The sequence below is a fragment of the Martes martes genome, assembly GCF_963455335.1.
Source record: "Martes martes genome assembly, chromosome: 2".
NCBI lineage: Eukaryota > Metazoa > Chordata > Mammalia > Carnivora > Mustelidae > Martes > Martes martes.
Genome location: NC_137889.1, coordinates 55,713,421 through 55,729,128, shown reverse-complemented (window position 1 = coordinate 55,729,128; position 15,708 = coordinate 55,713,421). Strand labels below are relative to the sequence as shown.

Genomic DNA, 15,708 nt, shown 5'->3' with positions numbered 1-15,708 from the left:
GAAGTGCTATTGCTGTTGTTGCTAAAAGTGCTAGAACTGGAAATAGCAGTGGGAATGGAAAGGAGGAAGGGTATAATGGCATCATGGGGTCAGGCTCCTGGGTGAGCTGGGAGTCGGGAAGCCGAAGATACTCAGGCCTGGCACTCACGCTAGAGGAGGCCAGCTGCTGACTGACAGGGGAAGTCAGCTGGGAGCCGAGCAGGTTCTGTGGGGGAAGGTGATCAGATGTGAGGCATGTTGAGCTGAAGGTACCTGTGCGGCACCCCAGCTGGGGGGAGAGCGTAGTTAGGACATAGACTGGGAGGCACAGATTTGGGAGCGTTCCTCATAGTGGGATGGTCAGTGAGAGAAGGTTAACAAGGGCCGTCACATGGCATGAGAAAAGATGGCAATCACTGTGGAACCATAGAGAAAGTCTTGTGCTTAAGTGGCAAGAGCAGAAAGGGAAGCCAGTCAATGAAAGATCAAATGTAACAGGAGGAAAAATAAGCTTCAGGTAGAAGTGAATAGTCCATAAAAATAAGTTTCAGGTAGAAGGGAATAGTCCATAATACTGGCTTATGCTGAGTTGAAGGAGAATGAGAAGAGGCTTTTGGATTTGTCAGTCGATCACATTTGAGGTCATGATCACCTCCAAGAGAGCAATTTGTGCAGAGTGGCTCCAAGTCTGAAGGGACTGAGACCTGCATGGGAGCTGAGGAAGTAGGAGCGGTGAGGGTGTTCTGCCCTTCAAGATGGCTAGTCCTGAAGGAAATGAGAAAGAGGAGGTCAGGGAGGAGAATCACTTATTAAAGGGTGGTTATAACGTGAGGATTTGTGTATGAGGTGTTGAGAGCAAACAGTAGGAGGGCGAGAGCACGCCAGCGCCACCAAGATAACTGGGCAAGCACAGGAAGACAAAAATAGATCCAGAGAAAATTCGCTGAAGGTGAGGTCTTTTGAAGTACAGAGGAGGAAGGGGAAGGTTTGTAACAGCTGTCCTGGGAATTTAGAGCTGCTTAGGGTTCCAGGGAAGGGTTATAGAGTCACACTGGGGATCCAGGCTAGATTGCTTCACCTCCCAACTTTCTCCTGCAGGATCCAGTAGCTGAGGATCAAATCCAATGATACAGATGCTGTATGAACCCCTAGTCAAAAGTGGTCAGGGTAAGAATGGTAGGAGGCCAAGAGGGTGAATGAGAATATTTACTATTGAAAAATTTTATTATTATTTTTAAGTTACAGATATCAAAAGATTCAAGTGATATGAAAGTTTACAGAACAGAGCATGGAAGAGTAACTCTCACACCTGCTTCATCCTCTCAGGAGCAGACTTCTTCTGATTTCAGGGACTTAATAAAGTTTATAGAGTGGGGGAAATAGAGCAGCTAGCCGCTGAGTTGTAGGGGTTGTTGTTGGGACCATCAGAATTAAAGCGGAAGTACACAGACCGGGTTCTGTGTGGAAGAAATGTAGAAACAGAAATGTGGATAGCTGAGTGAAACCACAGCTGCCGTGCTCCCTTCTGAGATTTTATCCATCATGGCAGGAGGTGCTCAGAAAGTTTCAGTTAGTCCCCAAAGGAGGGAGGGAAAGGAGGCATAAGTGGAGTGAATGAGGGAGCTAGAAAAGAGGTAATGGGTGTGTGTGTGGAACAGTGGGAATTACTCAGATTGTCCATGTGCCTTCTGGATGGAAGGAGAGGTCTTTTGCTTGGCAGAATTACAGGAGAGGGATGGGATACATAGAAACAGGTTTCACTCAGAAGTAAGGAGAGGTGAGATTTGTACTCAACAGATTCTAGGGGAAAGATTTATTTATCTCCTGAACTTGAGTTTTGTGATAATTGATATGGTGAAAAACTTGATATTTAATGTTAGGTTTCAGTGGCCCTAGCCATTCAGTAAGTATTTCTGATATGCCTCTTAAATGCTGGGTCTGGGAACACAAGGAGGAAAAATACAAGAAAACCCCTACACTAACAGGAGGGGGTTGGCTTATTACCAAGAGTGTTAAAAGTCTTTCAGTAGGGGGCCACCTGGATGGCTCAGTTGTTAAGTGTCTGCCTTTGGAGCAGGTCATGATCCCAGGGTCCTGGGTTCGAGACCCATTTCTGGCTCCCCGCTCAGTGGGAAGCCTACTTCTCCCTTTCCCACTGCCTCTGCTGGTGTTCCCTCTCTTGCTGTGTCTGTGTCAAATCTTCAAAAAAAAAAAGTGTTTCAGTAGGTTAGAGAAAAAATAGTGTATGGGGTGGGGAGGATGTAAGTGTGCTCTGAAAGTTCCAGTTCAGGGGTGCCTGGGTGGCTTAGTCAGTTAAACTTCTCCCTTCTGTTCAGGTCATGATCCCAGGGTCCTGGGATGGAGCCCCACATCCTGCTTCCTGGTCAGTGGGGAGTCTCCCTCTCCCTCTGTGCTCTAGCACTTCTTTCCTGTCTCTCTCAAGTAAATAAATACAATCTTTAAAAAAGTTCCAGTACAGTCCCAATATAATCAAGTGTGTGTTTTAGATAAATTACTCAAGTTGTCACATGGGAGTGCATGAGGAGAGATGGGAAGTGGACTTGAAAAATAGTTTGGGAGAGAAGATAGGGCTTAAACCAAGATGGATCAGAGAGGAGAGATTAAGAGGAAAGAGGTTTGTTTCTTAGGCTCCATAGACTTGAATGATTTCAAAGGGGGCAGGTGTAGGAAGAGAAGGGAGTTAGGGATAACAGCAGGATTTGATAATTAGGCAGCTGGGACGCTGTTAGTGCCATTATCTGAAGAAGCAGTTTCAGTGGGGGGGAGATTTCACTTATGGACATCATAACTTTGGAGGACATCAAAGAGGAGGAAGTACTGTCAGTTCGGTAAATACTCATTGTGCCCCTAGTATGTGCCAGGCACTGTTCTAGATGCTTGGGGGTACGTTAGTGAACAAAATAAAGATGTCAATCACTGAGCTTACGCTCTAGCAAGAAGAAACCGACACTGAATATCATGAGTGCATTTTGTATTATATTAGCACGTGATAAATACTATGGGGAAAAAACTAGAACGGGATTGGGAATTAGCAGTGGACGTGGGTGGGAAGATCCAGCTCCGGGGGGGGTTGGCGAGTGGAGAATCCCCGCTCTGCCAGGAGTCCGCTTCTCCGTTTGCTCGCGCGCGCTCTCAAATTAAAAAAACGAAACTAAAAACCAAAAAACAAGGGTGGAGATATAAATTTCCGTATCATACACTCTTTATACAGGGGTAGAAACGCTTCAGATCCATTTTGGGGATAAAGTGGGGTTCAACACATTGAAAGAGGTCCTAGAGTTTAAATTCTAGGGGTGAGGTAACTTCGCCCAGAGAGAAGGGAAAAGCCTTGGGGGCTGTGAAGCAGGAAAAGGAGGGGTGTTACTGCTGCACCAGGTGCCCGCTGTCCTCTGCGGCCGTAAGAGCCGCGCGGAGGACTTTTGCTCCCGTGTTGGTGGTTAACGCCGACAACTCGGTGGCGGGGCCCTGCCGGCTCTTAAGAAGGGTCCGCAGCCTCGCGCGGACAGTACAGGAGGGGCGCGTCACTGAAGAGCTAATCTGGCCGCAGGACAAACACGACTACACACGTGGAGGGATTACTGACAAAATCCTCGCGAACTCTCGCCTGCTGGGCTCACGCCAAAAGCCCACGCGCAACGGGACCAGGACTCACCGCATATACGTTACGGCGCCGGGTCTGGGTTCGGGCTCCAACTGCTACATAGGGGAAGCGGAGGAAAAGGCCCACCCCCGTGGAAGCACCAATCCTGCTCTACCGTCCTTTTCTCTTCTCCAATGGGCGTTCAGGGTATGGTCGTCACGCCAGCCTCATCCTGCAGCCGATTGGCCAGCGTCTTCCTCGTGCGAGCGGTCCTAGCTAGTCAGAGCCCGTCAGCCCACCCCGTGAGCCCACGAGAAGTGGCGCGAGAGCTAGAGACCCGTTGAGGTGGGCGGGGAGTGGGCGTGGCGCCCGCTTGGGCCCGCCTCTGCCCCGCCCCAGCCGTCGCGCCTCCTGGGTTTAATCCGCTGAGTTCCTGCAGGTGTCCTCCAGGGGTACGGGAATTGAGCACCGAACCCCGGCAGCCGGCCGCCTGCTACCAGCATGGAGTTCGTGAAGTGCTTGGGGCGCCCCGAGGAGTTCTACAACCTCCTGCGCTTCCAGATGGGGGGCCGGCGGAAGGTGATACCCAAGATGGACCAGGTGGGACGAGCATCCTTGCATCCTGGCTGGGGCGGGGCGGCTGCGCGCGGTCCCCGGGCGTAGAGCCTGGCCGGTAGGTCCCACAATACAGGGCGAGGGGCGCGGCGAGCGGGTGCCGGAAGCCTCCTACCCTAGGGGTAGCAGACACCCACCCCTTCTGGCGGCCCCACCCGCTCAGCCTGGTTCCGCTCCCCTTACCCCATATCCGGCCCAGCTGGCCGACGTCCCTTCGGCGGGCCTCTTCTTCCCTTCCTCGCCCTCCCTCAGGTGATGGTCTTGATGCTTAAAATGTTTCTCTTCTTTCCAGGCGTGGGTTGTCAGGTGTCTTTTCGTAGGTCCTTCTGTCTTTGAGCATTGGTATTTATCAGTGTCTTAATAGGTGGTTGCAAAATTGAGATCATATGGGTAGATTAAGTGGGAGAGGACGTGTGAGAGCATATCACGAAAGGTATGAACTATGCAAATATTGCCCCAATACCTTTTCGGGAATGAAACCTTGCTTGCTCATCCTTCAGTTTTCGGTTACACCTCTTCCAAAAGCTTGCCTCACTGTCCTGCAGTCTGATCAATCCCAATTTCTCAGTGCGTCTTCGGTTTTTTTTATAACACATATTTACACTTCCAAGTTCTTATTAGTTACCTGTATTCTGTCGATTAGCAACATTGTTGGTCGCTTGAAGGCCAGACTTGGTTTTTATTTACTTACATTTCATCTGCCCCATTCTTGTGTCCTTTGCTAAATGAATGCTTACAGTGGTATCTATTACAACAAGAAAATGATTCTTAAGTGATTATTGAATGAATAGATACATTCAGCCAAATCCGTGGGTTATATCAAAACTTTAAATTCTTTTCTCTGATGGGAACATCACAAAGACTATTCTTTGTTTAAATATACTCTTAATTGGTGTCCTTTATTAAACCACTTTAATTTCCCATCAGAAAAAAATTCTTCTCTTTCCCTCATAACTTGGGATCCTTCTCATCTTCAAGGTCTAGCTTCAGTGAGTGCCACCTCTATTCACCATTCAGTGGAGATTTTTGGACACCTGTTCGGTGCTAGATGTTATGCTGGCTGGACCATGGCAGGATGGCATGTATAGACAAATAAGACCTACAAAGAGCTCACCATCTTGTCAAGTCAATAAAACATTACGATTGTTAATAGAAAATTCAGGTAGGCACCATAACAAGTTACCTGTGAAACTCCCTCCACCATTTTCTCCGGTACTACTTTGTAACAGTCCCATAGTCTTGTATTGTGGTTATTTGTGTATTGGTTTTATGATCCCCAAATCCCTTTTGGATTTAAGATTCTATATTTGATTCTGGATTTTTAAGCTGTTTGGATATAGGAATCCTGTTCGATGTCCCTTTAGTGAATTAATGAATAAAAGGTGGGTGCACTACCCTCAAGAAATCTCTAGCTTTTTAAACAAGTGAAACTTAAATAACTGTGGCAGAATATAGTAAATGCCATAAGGAAATTTCCAGTAGGGAAAGCTCACTGCTGGCTGGAATAGGGGATTCGTCTTTTGGGGGATGCCTAAAGGAATTACAACTAAACATTGCTCTGTGCCATGCTCAATAGATGTTTAATCAGAGATTCTTACTAAGAGTTTTTGGAGCGTTCTTGAAATTGTTTGCAAGTATTTATGTTACTGCACATTTGTGTGTTTTGAGGAGAGAACAGTGTCTACTGTCATCATATTCTTCCAGGGACCTGTGACCTAAAATAGTCACTGCTTTGTAATCCAGTTTGTACAGTCTCCTGAACACCTCCTGCGACAGGTAGTTTACTGCCTCTGGAGACTTGCCCACTCCGTCTGCAGACAGTTTTGGATTTTGGAAAGTGTTACCTTACAGTAAGCTGACCTTTTTTCACTCTGTTCTTCCTCTGGAACCAGAGTCCAGCCCTTGTTGTGTAATTCAGCACTTGCCATATTTTAAGAGAACTCTCATATTCTCTCTGAGAATACTGATATTCAAGCCAAATGTTCTATGTTCTTCCTTTAGTTATCATTATCTGTTGCTCTTTCCAGATCATTCACCAACCTGGCGTCTCCTTTTAAAGTCTAGTGTTCAAAGTTGAATGGTGCTCTTTCAGTGTGACCTGGTCATTTCAGAAATTAAAATTTCTTTCTTATGGATGCTGTATAAGACTGCTTTCACTTTGAAAAGTATATTTTAATTATAAAATACTTCAAGCAAATAGAAAAATAATGAAAATACTCTAACCAATTTGTGTCTATTTCCAAGATGTATAGTGTTTGCTATATTTGCTTCATCTTTTGTTTTTTCTTAAGAAATAAAATGGCCATGTACAAATAAAGTCCTTTTTTCCGTCCCCCCTCCCCCCTCCCCACTACATCGGTGTTCCCTGTCTTTTTTAGGTAACCTCTTCATGCTGTGGACTTAGAATTGTAGTCAGTCAGAGCCCTAATTGCACTTGTCTAGGATGATTTCTTCCATTCTGACACCCTGCTGAGAGACTTTTAAAATCTAGATCTTTTACCTTTTAGGTAAAGGGCATCACAATAATGGCTAACATTTATTGAGCTCTTACCTATGTGCCAAGCACTATTTTACATACCTCTTTGCATCTATTATTTAAACGTCCCAGTAACCTCATAAGGAAGGTACTATAATTTTTAGCATTTTGTAGATTAGAACAGAGGCATAAGATGGCTAATTAACTGCCTGAGGTCCAGTTATTCTGGGACAGAGCCTGTGTTTGACCCTGGCTGTCTCATTCCAGAGCTCACTGTCTTACCCCCATCACGTTGCTTGTCATTCAGGTGGTGGACCAGACCATACTAAATGAGCACTGTTCAACTTTGACCACTAGACTTTAAAAGGAGAGACGCCAGGTTGGTAAATGATTAAGCAGAGGAGACACGTTGAGTAGAGGATTGTCCAGAGTCAGCTAAAAATCGACAACACTTCCATGTGACGGACACAGAGTAGAAAATGGCCACCCTGAATATGTTCATAGTCCTGTGGAGAATCAGTTTCCAAAGGTCAGATAACCTAGGCAGTGCCAAGTGGTCTTTATTTATTTATTTATTTATTTGACAGAGAGAGAGAGAGCGCGCACGCGCGCGCACACAAGTAGGTAGAAGGGCAGGGTGGCGGGGGTGGGGGTGAGGGGGAAGCGGAGCAGGCTCCCTGCTGAGCAGAGAGCCTGATGTGGTGCTCAATCCCAGGACCCTGAGACCGTGACCCGAGCGGAAGGCAGAGGCTTAACCCACTGAGCCACCCAGGCACCCCAGTGCCAAGTAATCTTCAGTACACTTTGATTTCAGAAAATTTTAGTGAAATGAGAAATGTCTCCAAGTGAAACGATTTTAGAAAACACAGGAAAAGCGCTTTGTAAGTTATTAGATTTAATTTAGTTGGGGAGCCTCCTCAGTTGAAAAAACTACTGTGGGCCAAGTTACAGAGGACTGAGCATGCCCTGAGCAAGTCATAGAGGACTGAGCATGACTGAGCATGTATGGAGTGAAGAGAAAAGCAACCTGAAGTTGAAGAATACAAGCTAGAAGTATGAAGTTCGTTGAGGACATGTGGGAGTCCAAGAGCTGAGGTGTCTAATCAGTGAAGCAGGTAATGGTTAAGAGCAGAACAGTGACTTGATGAAAGAAACATTTTTGGAACACAAATTTGACAAGTGAGTGGGATTAGGAAGAAATTATATTGTGAGTAAGACTAATAAAATTAATAATGATAATAACAGTGTCCTAATAATAATAGCGCTTATTGAGTTTTTATGTTTGTCAGGCCCTATGCAATGCTCTTCAAGTCTTTTATCTCCAGTGTATCAGTTGACTTTCATTGAATAACAAACCATGCCGAAACTGAGTGACTTAATTCTGGAGATTGGGTTTATAACATTGTGAATGTATTTAACACTGCTGAACTGCACACTTAAAAGTGGTTAAGGTAGCAAATTTTATGTTCTGTATATTTTTCCATAATTAAAAAAACAGACAATTCAGTGACTTAAAATACCAACAACTTGAGTTCACAGTTTTCTGGGAGAGCTGGGGAGTTCTATGGTCTGGGCCAGTTTGGTTAATTTCTTCTGGGCTTGCTCAGCTGGCTGGCCGGGTTGTGGCTGGACAGTCTGGTATTTGGCAGACTGTAGTTTGGAGTGGCAAGGAAAGATTGGTGTTTCTGTGTTTCATCATCCACAGGCTAGCCCTGGTGTCTTCAGGCCTTTGCATGAGTCACATTTGCTGCTGTCTTATTGGCCAAAAAAAGTCACAAGGGAACCCACATGCAGGGAGGCAGAGAGAGAGAGAGACACCCCCCATCCCTTGATGGGAAGAGCCACAAACTTTTGTGGCCCTTTTGTAACTCATCACACTTAGTCAATCTTGACAACAACCCTAAAGTGACAAGCACTATTATTACTCTTCTTTTACAGATTAGCAAACAGTGATATAAAATAATGAGATAACTTGTTCAGCTAGTTCTAGGATGTTCTAGATTCTAGGATGTTCTAGTTCTAGGATGCCCACCCATGCTATCTGACAACCTCCATGCTCCCTGTTTGGAGGCTGTCTGCAATGAAGAGCTCAGGTTTGACTGGCCCCAGATCACTGATCAGATCCCAGCGCCATCACACGTGCTCCTGGCACATCGCAGATACCCTTTAATTCCTAGTTCCTTTCTTCCCTTCCCAACCTGGTTTATAGTAGCTTCCTTCCTTCTTTCCTTTCTTGAACAAATACGTGACCACCAAATGCATGGCAGATACTAGGTGCCGGAGATAAAAGAGTGAACAAGAGGGGCAAGACCTTGCTTTTATGAACCTTACTTACATTCTAAAGGAAGACAAAATGGAAAAAAAAAAAACAAAAACAAAAACCAAGTACAGTTGACCCTGGAACAACATGACTTTGAACTGTGTGGATTTACTTATACATGGATTATTTTCCCGCTAAGTATAGTACGGCACTGTAAATGTATTTTCTCTTTTTATTTTCTCTTTTTTTAAGCTTTATTGTAAGAATACATCATTATATAACATACAAAAAACTATGTGTTAATCGACTGTTTATGTTATCGGTAAGGCTTTTGGTCATAGTAGGCTATAAGTAGTTAAGTTTTGGGGGAGTCAAAAGTTATATGCAGATTTTTGGCTGTGCAGGGGTCCATGTCCCTTATCCCCACATTGTTCAAGAGTTTACTGTATATAACGTTTCGGATGGAGGTAAATACTACAAGGAAAAATAATAGCAGGGCAAAGGATCTGAGTGTCTAAAGTCAGGATACACAATTTGTAGGGTTGTGATTTGGGTCCAGAGACTTGACTTCTCTGACTCATTCTCCTCTCTATAAAATAAGACTGTTGGAGAAAAGGGTAGCATTGGTTACCCCTAGAAACTGAAAACTTTCCACACTATAGTCTCTTGATTTTTTTTTTTTTAAAGTGAGACTCTTCTAGCTCTAAGATTTGATGAACAGTACAGTACAATATTATTTGTTTTGTTGCTCGCAGTTTTTCTGAGTCCTAAAACCCCTAAGAGCCATTAAAAAAGAAAATGGTTGAATAGAGGGAACATAGGTTCACACATTTTCTTTTGCTTAACATGATCTTAGTTTCTCTCTCTCCCAATATTTTACTTATTTGAGAGAGTGAGCCGGGGGAGTGGGGGGAAACAGGGAGAAGCAGACTCCCCCTTGAGAAAGGAGCTTGATGCCAGGATCCATGCAGGGCTTGATCCCAGTACCCTGTGATCATGACCTGAGCTGAAGGCAGAGACTTAAAACCAGTTGAGCCACTCAGGTGCCCCCTTAGTTTTGCTCTTAGGTAACAAAGAAACTGGGAGGAAATGTGCACTTAGCAGATATTGATGGCTGACTATTTCTTTCACAGAAGGATTTGGCTGTAGGAATTCAGGGTTCAGTAAACTTGATTTCTACTGAGTTTTTAGGAGCCTATTCATAAATAGGGGCATGCTGGTGTGATCACCCAGAGGGCACATCATGGAAAAAGCAGGTGTTTTGTAATCGTGCATTTCTGGCCTCTATTAAGTCTAAATCCTGACTCTTAGCTAAATAACTTTTGGTAACTTAACCTCCAGGAGTTTCTTCATCTATAAAACAGAGGTACTGATCGCAGTCCCTGAACCACGATTTTCCAACTCGGAAATGGTCTGAAGATGAGAAATTTTTTCATAAATCTGGCTCAAAGTCATTTGGCAGCAAAACTGCCCCTAATTGAAGTGATCCTGGCTTAGTATAAATATTTGAATGTTTTGCTGAAGAACTATTAACAATTAATTATGGAATATTACTTCATAGCAGTTGGCTGTATATGCATCTTACTGCCTATTTTCTGAAGCACTAAAAATTCTGAATTCTGCTATACATCTGGCCATGAAGTTTGAATGAAAGTGGATGTAGGTCTGTAATATCTTCCTTAAAGGATTCTGTAAGGATAAAAAGTAATATTTGTATTGTGCTTGGCATGCAGTAGCTGTCCAGTAAATGGTAGTTATTAATCTTACATAAATTTGGTTAAATTTGTGGGTTTTTTCCCCATTCTGAGGAATCTGCATTCAATTCTGAAGGAAAGCTGTGGGAATGGTTGATAGCTGTTCACCTGTGGACTTTTCCTGGGAGTCCCAGTCCTGGGAGTTCGGTCTCACACTTTTAGCCACTGCACACTCTTCCTCCAAATGCCTTTCATCCCTGTTTTTCTCTCACTTGAGAGTTCTTGGGAGCGTACTTGATGTCAGACAACAGTGGAAAACAAAAGGAGGCTCTAGAGACAGGCAGCTGTTAGCTCTAGTCTTTTTTCCACCCCTTCCTCCCTGCCAGCCCATGGGAATCAAGCAGTGGAAATTTTCATAGTGAGTCGAGTTCTCCAGTGCTTAATAGTTATAGCTTCCTGTATCTTCTTGGTAATTTGAGGACATTATTGTTACAGAGTGAGGAACTGAAGCAAATAGGTGACAGGAAGAAGAATGTTGAGGGAAGGAGACTGGGAAGGGATTTATTGACCTGGCTCACTTTAAGAGTGGAGGAGGTGTGCTGATAGGAAGGGTAGTATTCTTTAAGGTTGTTGCTCTTCAAAAACCTGTCCAGCTTTTATAGGAGCTTATCGTTAGATGTCAGCCCCTAAACCATAAGTTGTAGCTGAGGATTAAAACATTTGGCAGTGCAGTGAAAGGAATCACTCTGGCCTGGTAACAACAGTTTCTGTGAAGAGCTGCCATAGAGCTCAGTAGTTGTTTGTTACTCTGTTTCTTTGACTTAACTGCAAAGCCTGAAGCCTGGCCTCTCCATACTTGAGAGGGAAGGAGTTGGTGAAGGGTTTTTAAACACTCTCAATGGGAGTGGGGGGGGGCGCCTGGGTGGCTGCGTTGGTTAAACATCTACCTTGGGCTCAGGTCATGATCCTAGGCCCACATGGAGGCTCCCCGCTCAGTGGGAGTCTGTTTCTCCCTCTCCCTCAGCTATTCCCCCTACTTGTTCACCCTCTCTCTGTCAAATAAAGAGAATCTTTTAAAAATGAATATGTAAATACTCTGAACATACTCATTTATTCATCAAACCTTCACTGAGTATATTTGTATGCCAGACACTGCATGAAATGATTTTACTAATATGGTGCCCAGTAAACATTAATTTTTATTAATCTTTTTTTTAATTGAACATGGCAAGAAAATGAAATTCTCATGATTATATATTTTTTTTTAAGCTTTACTCTTGTTAATATGATATGCATCCATGATAGGAAATTGAGGAAATAATACACATAAAAAAGAACATGGGCCCACTAGGGTTCAGGATTCACTGTTAACATTCCAAAGTGACTGCGGTATTTCCCACGAGTGGATATGCCATTAGGTATATTTTTAACCACTTCCCTGTTAGATATTTCAAATGTTTTCTTTTTCTTAAAAAGAGAGGGAGGGAGACCAGAGGTTGGCTGGATACACAACTCTCTACTTTGCACTCAGTTTTCCTCTGAACCAAAAACAGCTCTAAAATTAAAGTCTGTATAAAATACACAGCAATTCTTTCAGCTATGCTTGCTTTGAAACTATGGCTTTTTTTTTTTTTTTTCCTGGAAAAAACGATTTTTGTTGGGGGCTCTTGGGTGGCTCAGTGGGTTAAAGCCTCTGCCTTTGGCTCAGGTCTTGGTGTCAGGGTCCTGGGATCTAGCCCCACATTGGGCTCTCTGCTCAGCAGGGAGCCTGCTTCCTTGTCTCTGCCTGCCTCTCTGCCTACTTGGGATCTATCTGTCAAATAAATAAATAAATAAATCTTAAAAAAAAAAAAACGATTCTTGTTTTCCTTAGGGAGGAGTAAAGTTCAGGAAGCAGCTCATTACAGCTTACTAATTTGAAAAAGAAAGAGGATCAGAAATCTTAAAAGTAATACCTTTCCAGAGGATAGAAGACGTTTAACAAAGCCAGAGGTGGACAGTAGTTAAAGCAGTAAAAACGGTTTCTGCAGAATAGTCATTGCAATGACTCAGTATAGAAAAGGAAAGAAAAGAAAAGAGACCTCAGTATAGAACTGGGCTCAGTTCTGGGCGCCTGGGTGGCTCAATGGGTTAAAGCCTCTGCCTTCCGCTCTGGTCATGATCCCGGGGTCCTGGAATCAAGACCCGCATTGGGCTCTTTGCTTGGCAGGGAGTCTGTTTCCTCCTCTCTCTCTGCCTACTTGTGATCTCTGTCTGTCAAATAAATAAATAAATAAATAAATCTTTAAAAAAAAAAAAAAAAGAACTGGGCTCAATTCTGAATACAACAAGGAAAAGTGGGAATTTCTAGCCAAGGAACAGGGGTCGGTGGATGGAAAAGATGAAGATGGAACATCTGGGTTTAGGGACTTTCTCACCACACGACCTAATCTAGTGGGATTCTTGCCAGAGGCAGACCAGGGTGTTGGGATGATGGGGACTGAGGAACCCTGCCGGTCGGTCGAGGTGATCAGTAGCAGGATTCTTGCTAAAATTGAGCCATGCAGGTGTAGACACAGAAGTAGAAGAGTGGAGGGTTCAGAGGAGCCCGACTCAAGTTTGGCGAAGGAAGGATTCTGGCACCAGGAGGAAGAGCCAGCTTCTCGGAGTGGACTGGGCTTTGCCACCTGCCCATGGGTTCCGGGGACAAGGGGAAGACGTGGAGGGAGGCACGGGTGGTGAAGGGGTGGCAAGCAGGGGGGAAAGGAGGGCGGGGTTGACCTCGGCCCCTGGGGGGGCGGGGCCGGCCAGCCACAGGCCAGTTGGGGTGGAGGGAGAGCCCGCCCCGCCCCACGGGGGCGCCTCCCAGCCCGGCTCGGGTCTATGGAGGAAAAACTCTGCTCGGGCCCTACGATTCCCATGGCCGTGGCTGCCTGCGGCACCAAGGCCATGTCCCTGTTCAAGCGGACCTTTGTGCTGAGTCCAGCCGCGGCACCCCGGGGCACAGGCACGGGCGCCGGCTCCCCGCCGCGCGGCTGCCCCTTGTCTCCCGCCGCCTGGACCTCCAAGGACTGGCCGCGGGGGGAGGGCGTCTGCGGCCGGCTGCGGACCCCGCCGGCAGCCTGCCGCCGGCCCCAGTCCCACTCCTGCTCCTCCGCATCTCCCACCTCAGTGTGTCTTCTCTGTCCCCAGGACTCGCTGAGCAGCAGCTTGAAAACTTGCTACAAGTATCTCAATCAGACCAGTCGCAGTTTTGCAGCTGTCATCGAGGCGCTGGATGGGGAAATGCGGTGAGTGGCCAGACAGCTCCTTTTCACGTGGGGGAGGAGAGCTTTTCCTGGGGACCTTGAGCTAGTCCGGGACGTTGAGCCACTCAAGGCTACTTTCTGACAGCCCCTAGCATTGTAGTGTCTGCTTGTGGCTCATCTAGAGCGTGCCCCGCCAGAGTGAAGGAAATGTTCTGGTTGGAACACCCATGTATTTACTTTAGAATGCCCTTCCAGGCACTTTGCCATCTAATAGTGTCCCTCTGGGCCCTGCTCTTTCAGGGAAGCGGGGAGGAAGGGGGGTGGGGGATGGTGGTGTTTATTGACTCTTTTTTAGTCCTGGCAGCTGAACTCTGAGTTCTCTGAGTAGGTCATGAATTTTTCTTGGCTTCACTATGCTACTTTGCAATTCTAGTATATGGGGTTAATTCTAATAGAGTTGCTTTTTGTTGTTGTTTTAAGTTTTATTCAAGTAATCTCTATACCCCACCTGGTGCTCAAATTTAGGACTGCTCTGGCTGAACCAGCCCAAGTTGCTTGTGGGCAGATTGCCTACATGAACCTGGACCAATTGCCTTTGTGTATGATAGTAATAATACTGAGAAGTTATTGTGTTTTTTTACTTTATTTTTTATCCACAAATATACTAGTTCCATGTAAACACTTGGCCTGTTGATCTTTGTACAGTTGTTCTACGTTCATTAAATGTAACTCATTTTGGGAATAGATGTGACATCCAGCTGGCAGGGTTTTTGTTTTGTTTTGTTTTGTTTTTTATAAATAAACCACTGAAGTCCATTGCTCCCATCTAAGAAAGGAAAACTAAGATGTCTCGTTGTATACAAAAAGCTTTGGCTATCCTTTCATAGTTCTTTAGAGGTAGGGTCCTAGTAGGGTTTGCATAAATGACATGTTATTTTGAAATAAATATCTTGGAATGTTTGTTCTATTATATTAATAGTTCCTCCATTTTCACAGCCATGCGGTATGCATATTTTATCTGGTCCTCCGAGCCCTGGACACTCTGGAAGATGACATGACCATCAGTATAGAAAAAAAGGTTCCACTGCTACACAACTTTCACTCTTACCTTTATGAACCAGATTGGCGGTATATGGAGAGCAAGGAGAAGGATCGACAAGTGCTAGAGGACTTCCCAACGGTAGCGGAATTACGAATCTCTTCTGCCTATGGTTGTGTGTATAACTGATGATGTAATTGTCAGCCAGCCCTCATCCCTGTAGAGAACTGTAAAATCAGCAGTGTGAGGGCAGTGTAATCTAATGTGATGGGTAAGAACTCTGAAGCTACACTGCCTGGGTTGGAATCCCACCCCTTCCCCTTATTAACTGGTGTGGAGTGTTGCGGCCTGTGTAAACCTCAGTTTCTCCATCTATAGTGATAATAATAGTACCCACCTCGTAGTATTGTTGTGAGGTTTGAAAGAGTCAAGACAGGTTAGAACGGTATTAGCTACTATTACTGTTACCAGTATGTTGCCTAGAAGTCCAGTGTTTCTTCCTTTGGAAAGATACATTTCTTTTCTTTCTTTCTTTCTTTCTTTCTTTCTTTCTTTCTTTCTTTTTTTTTTTTAAGATTTTTTTTATTTATTTGACAGAGATCACAAATAGGCAGAAAGAGAGGAGGAAGCAGGCTCCCTGCTGAGCAGAGAGCCCAATGCGGGACTCGATCCCAGGACTCTGGGATCATGACCTGAGCTGAAGGCAGAGGCTTTAACCCACTGAGCCACCCAGGAGCCCCAAGGAAAGATACATTTCTAATTCCAGTGTTGTAAAACGTGGAATCTCAGGCTCACTCACAAAACCTGTTGCCTGTCT

At 45.0% G+C, this 15,708-nt stretch overlaps 1 protein-coding gene across 2 annotated transcripts in view; it reads left to right on the top strand.

Moving 5' to 3' along the window:
- Positions 1 to 3,984: 3,984 nt before the first annotated feature.
- The window catches only part of FDFT1 (farnesyl-diphosphate farnesyltransferase 1), a 33,217-nt gene continuing 21,493 nt past the window's right edge, over positions 3,985 to 15,708 (top strand). Inside the window, exons 1-3 of one of the 2 annotated variants that reach the window (XM_080796143.1) lie at positions 3,985 to 4,180; positions 13,797 to 13,894; positions 14,849 to 15,032. In XM_080796143.1, coding sequence (XP_080652269.1) covers positions 4,082 to 4,180; positions 13,797 to 13,894; positions 14,849 to 15,032 — 381 coding nt within the window. In that variant the 5' untranslated portion in view covers positions 3,985 to 4,081. Of the gene's footprint in view, positions 4,181 to 13,434; positions 13,895 to 14,848; positions 15,033 to 15,708 lie in introns of those variants that run through there. The other variant, XM_080796142.1, reaches the window with a different exon arrangement.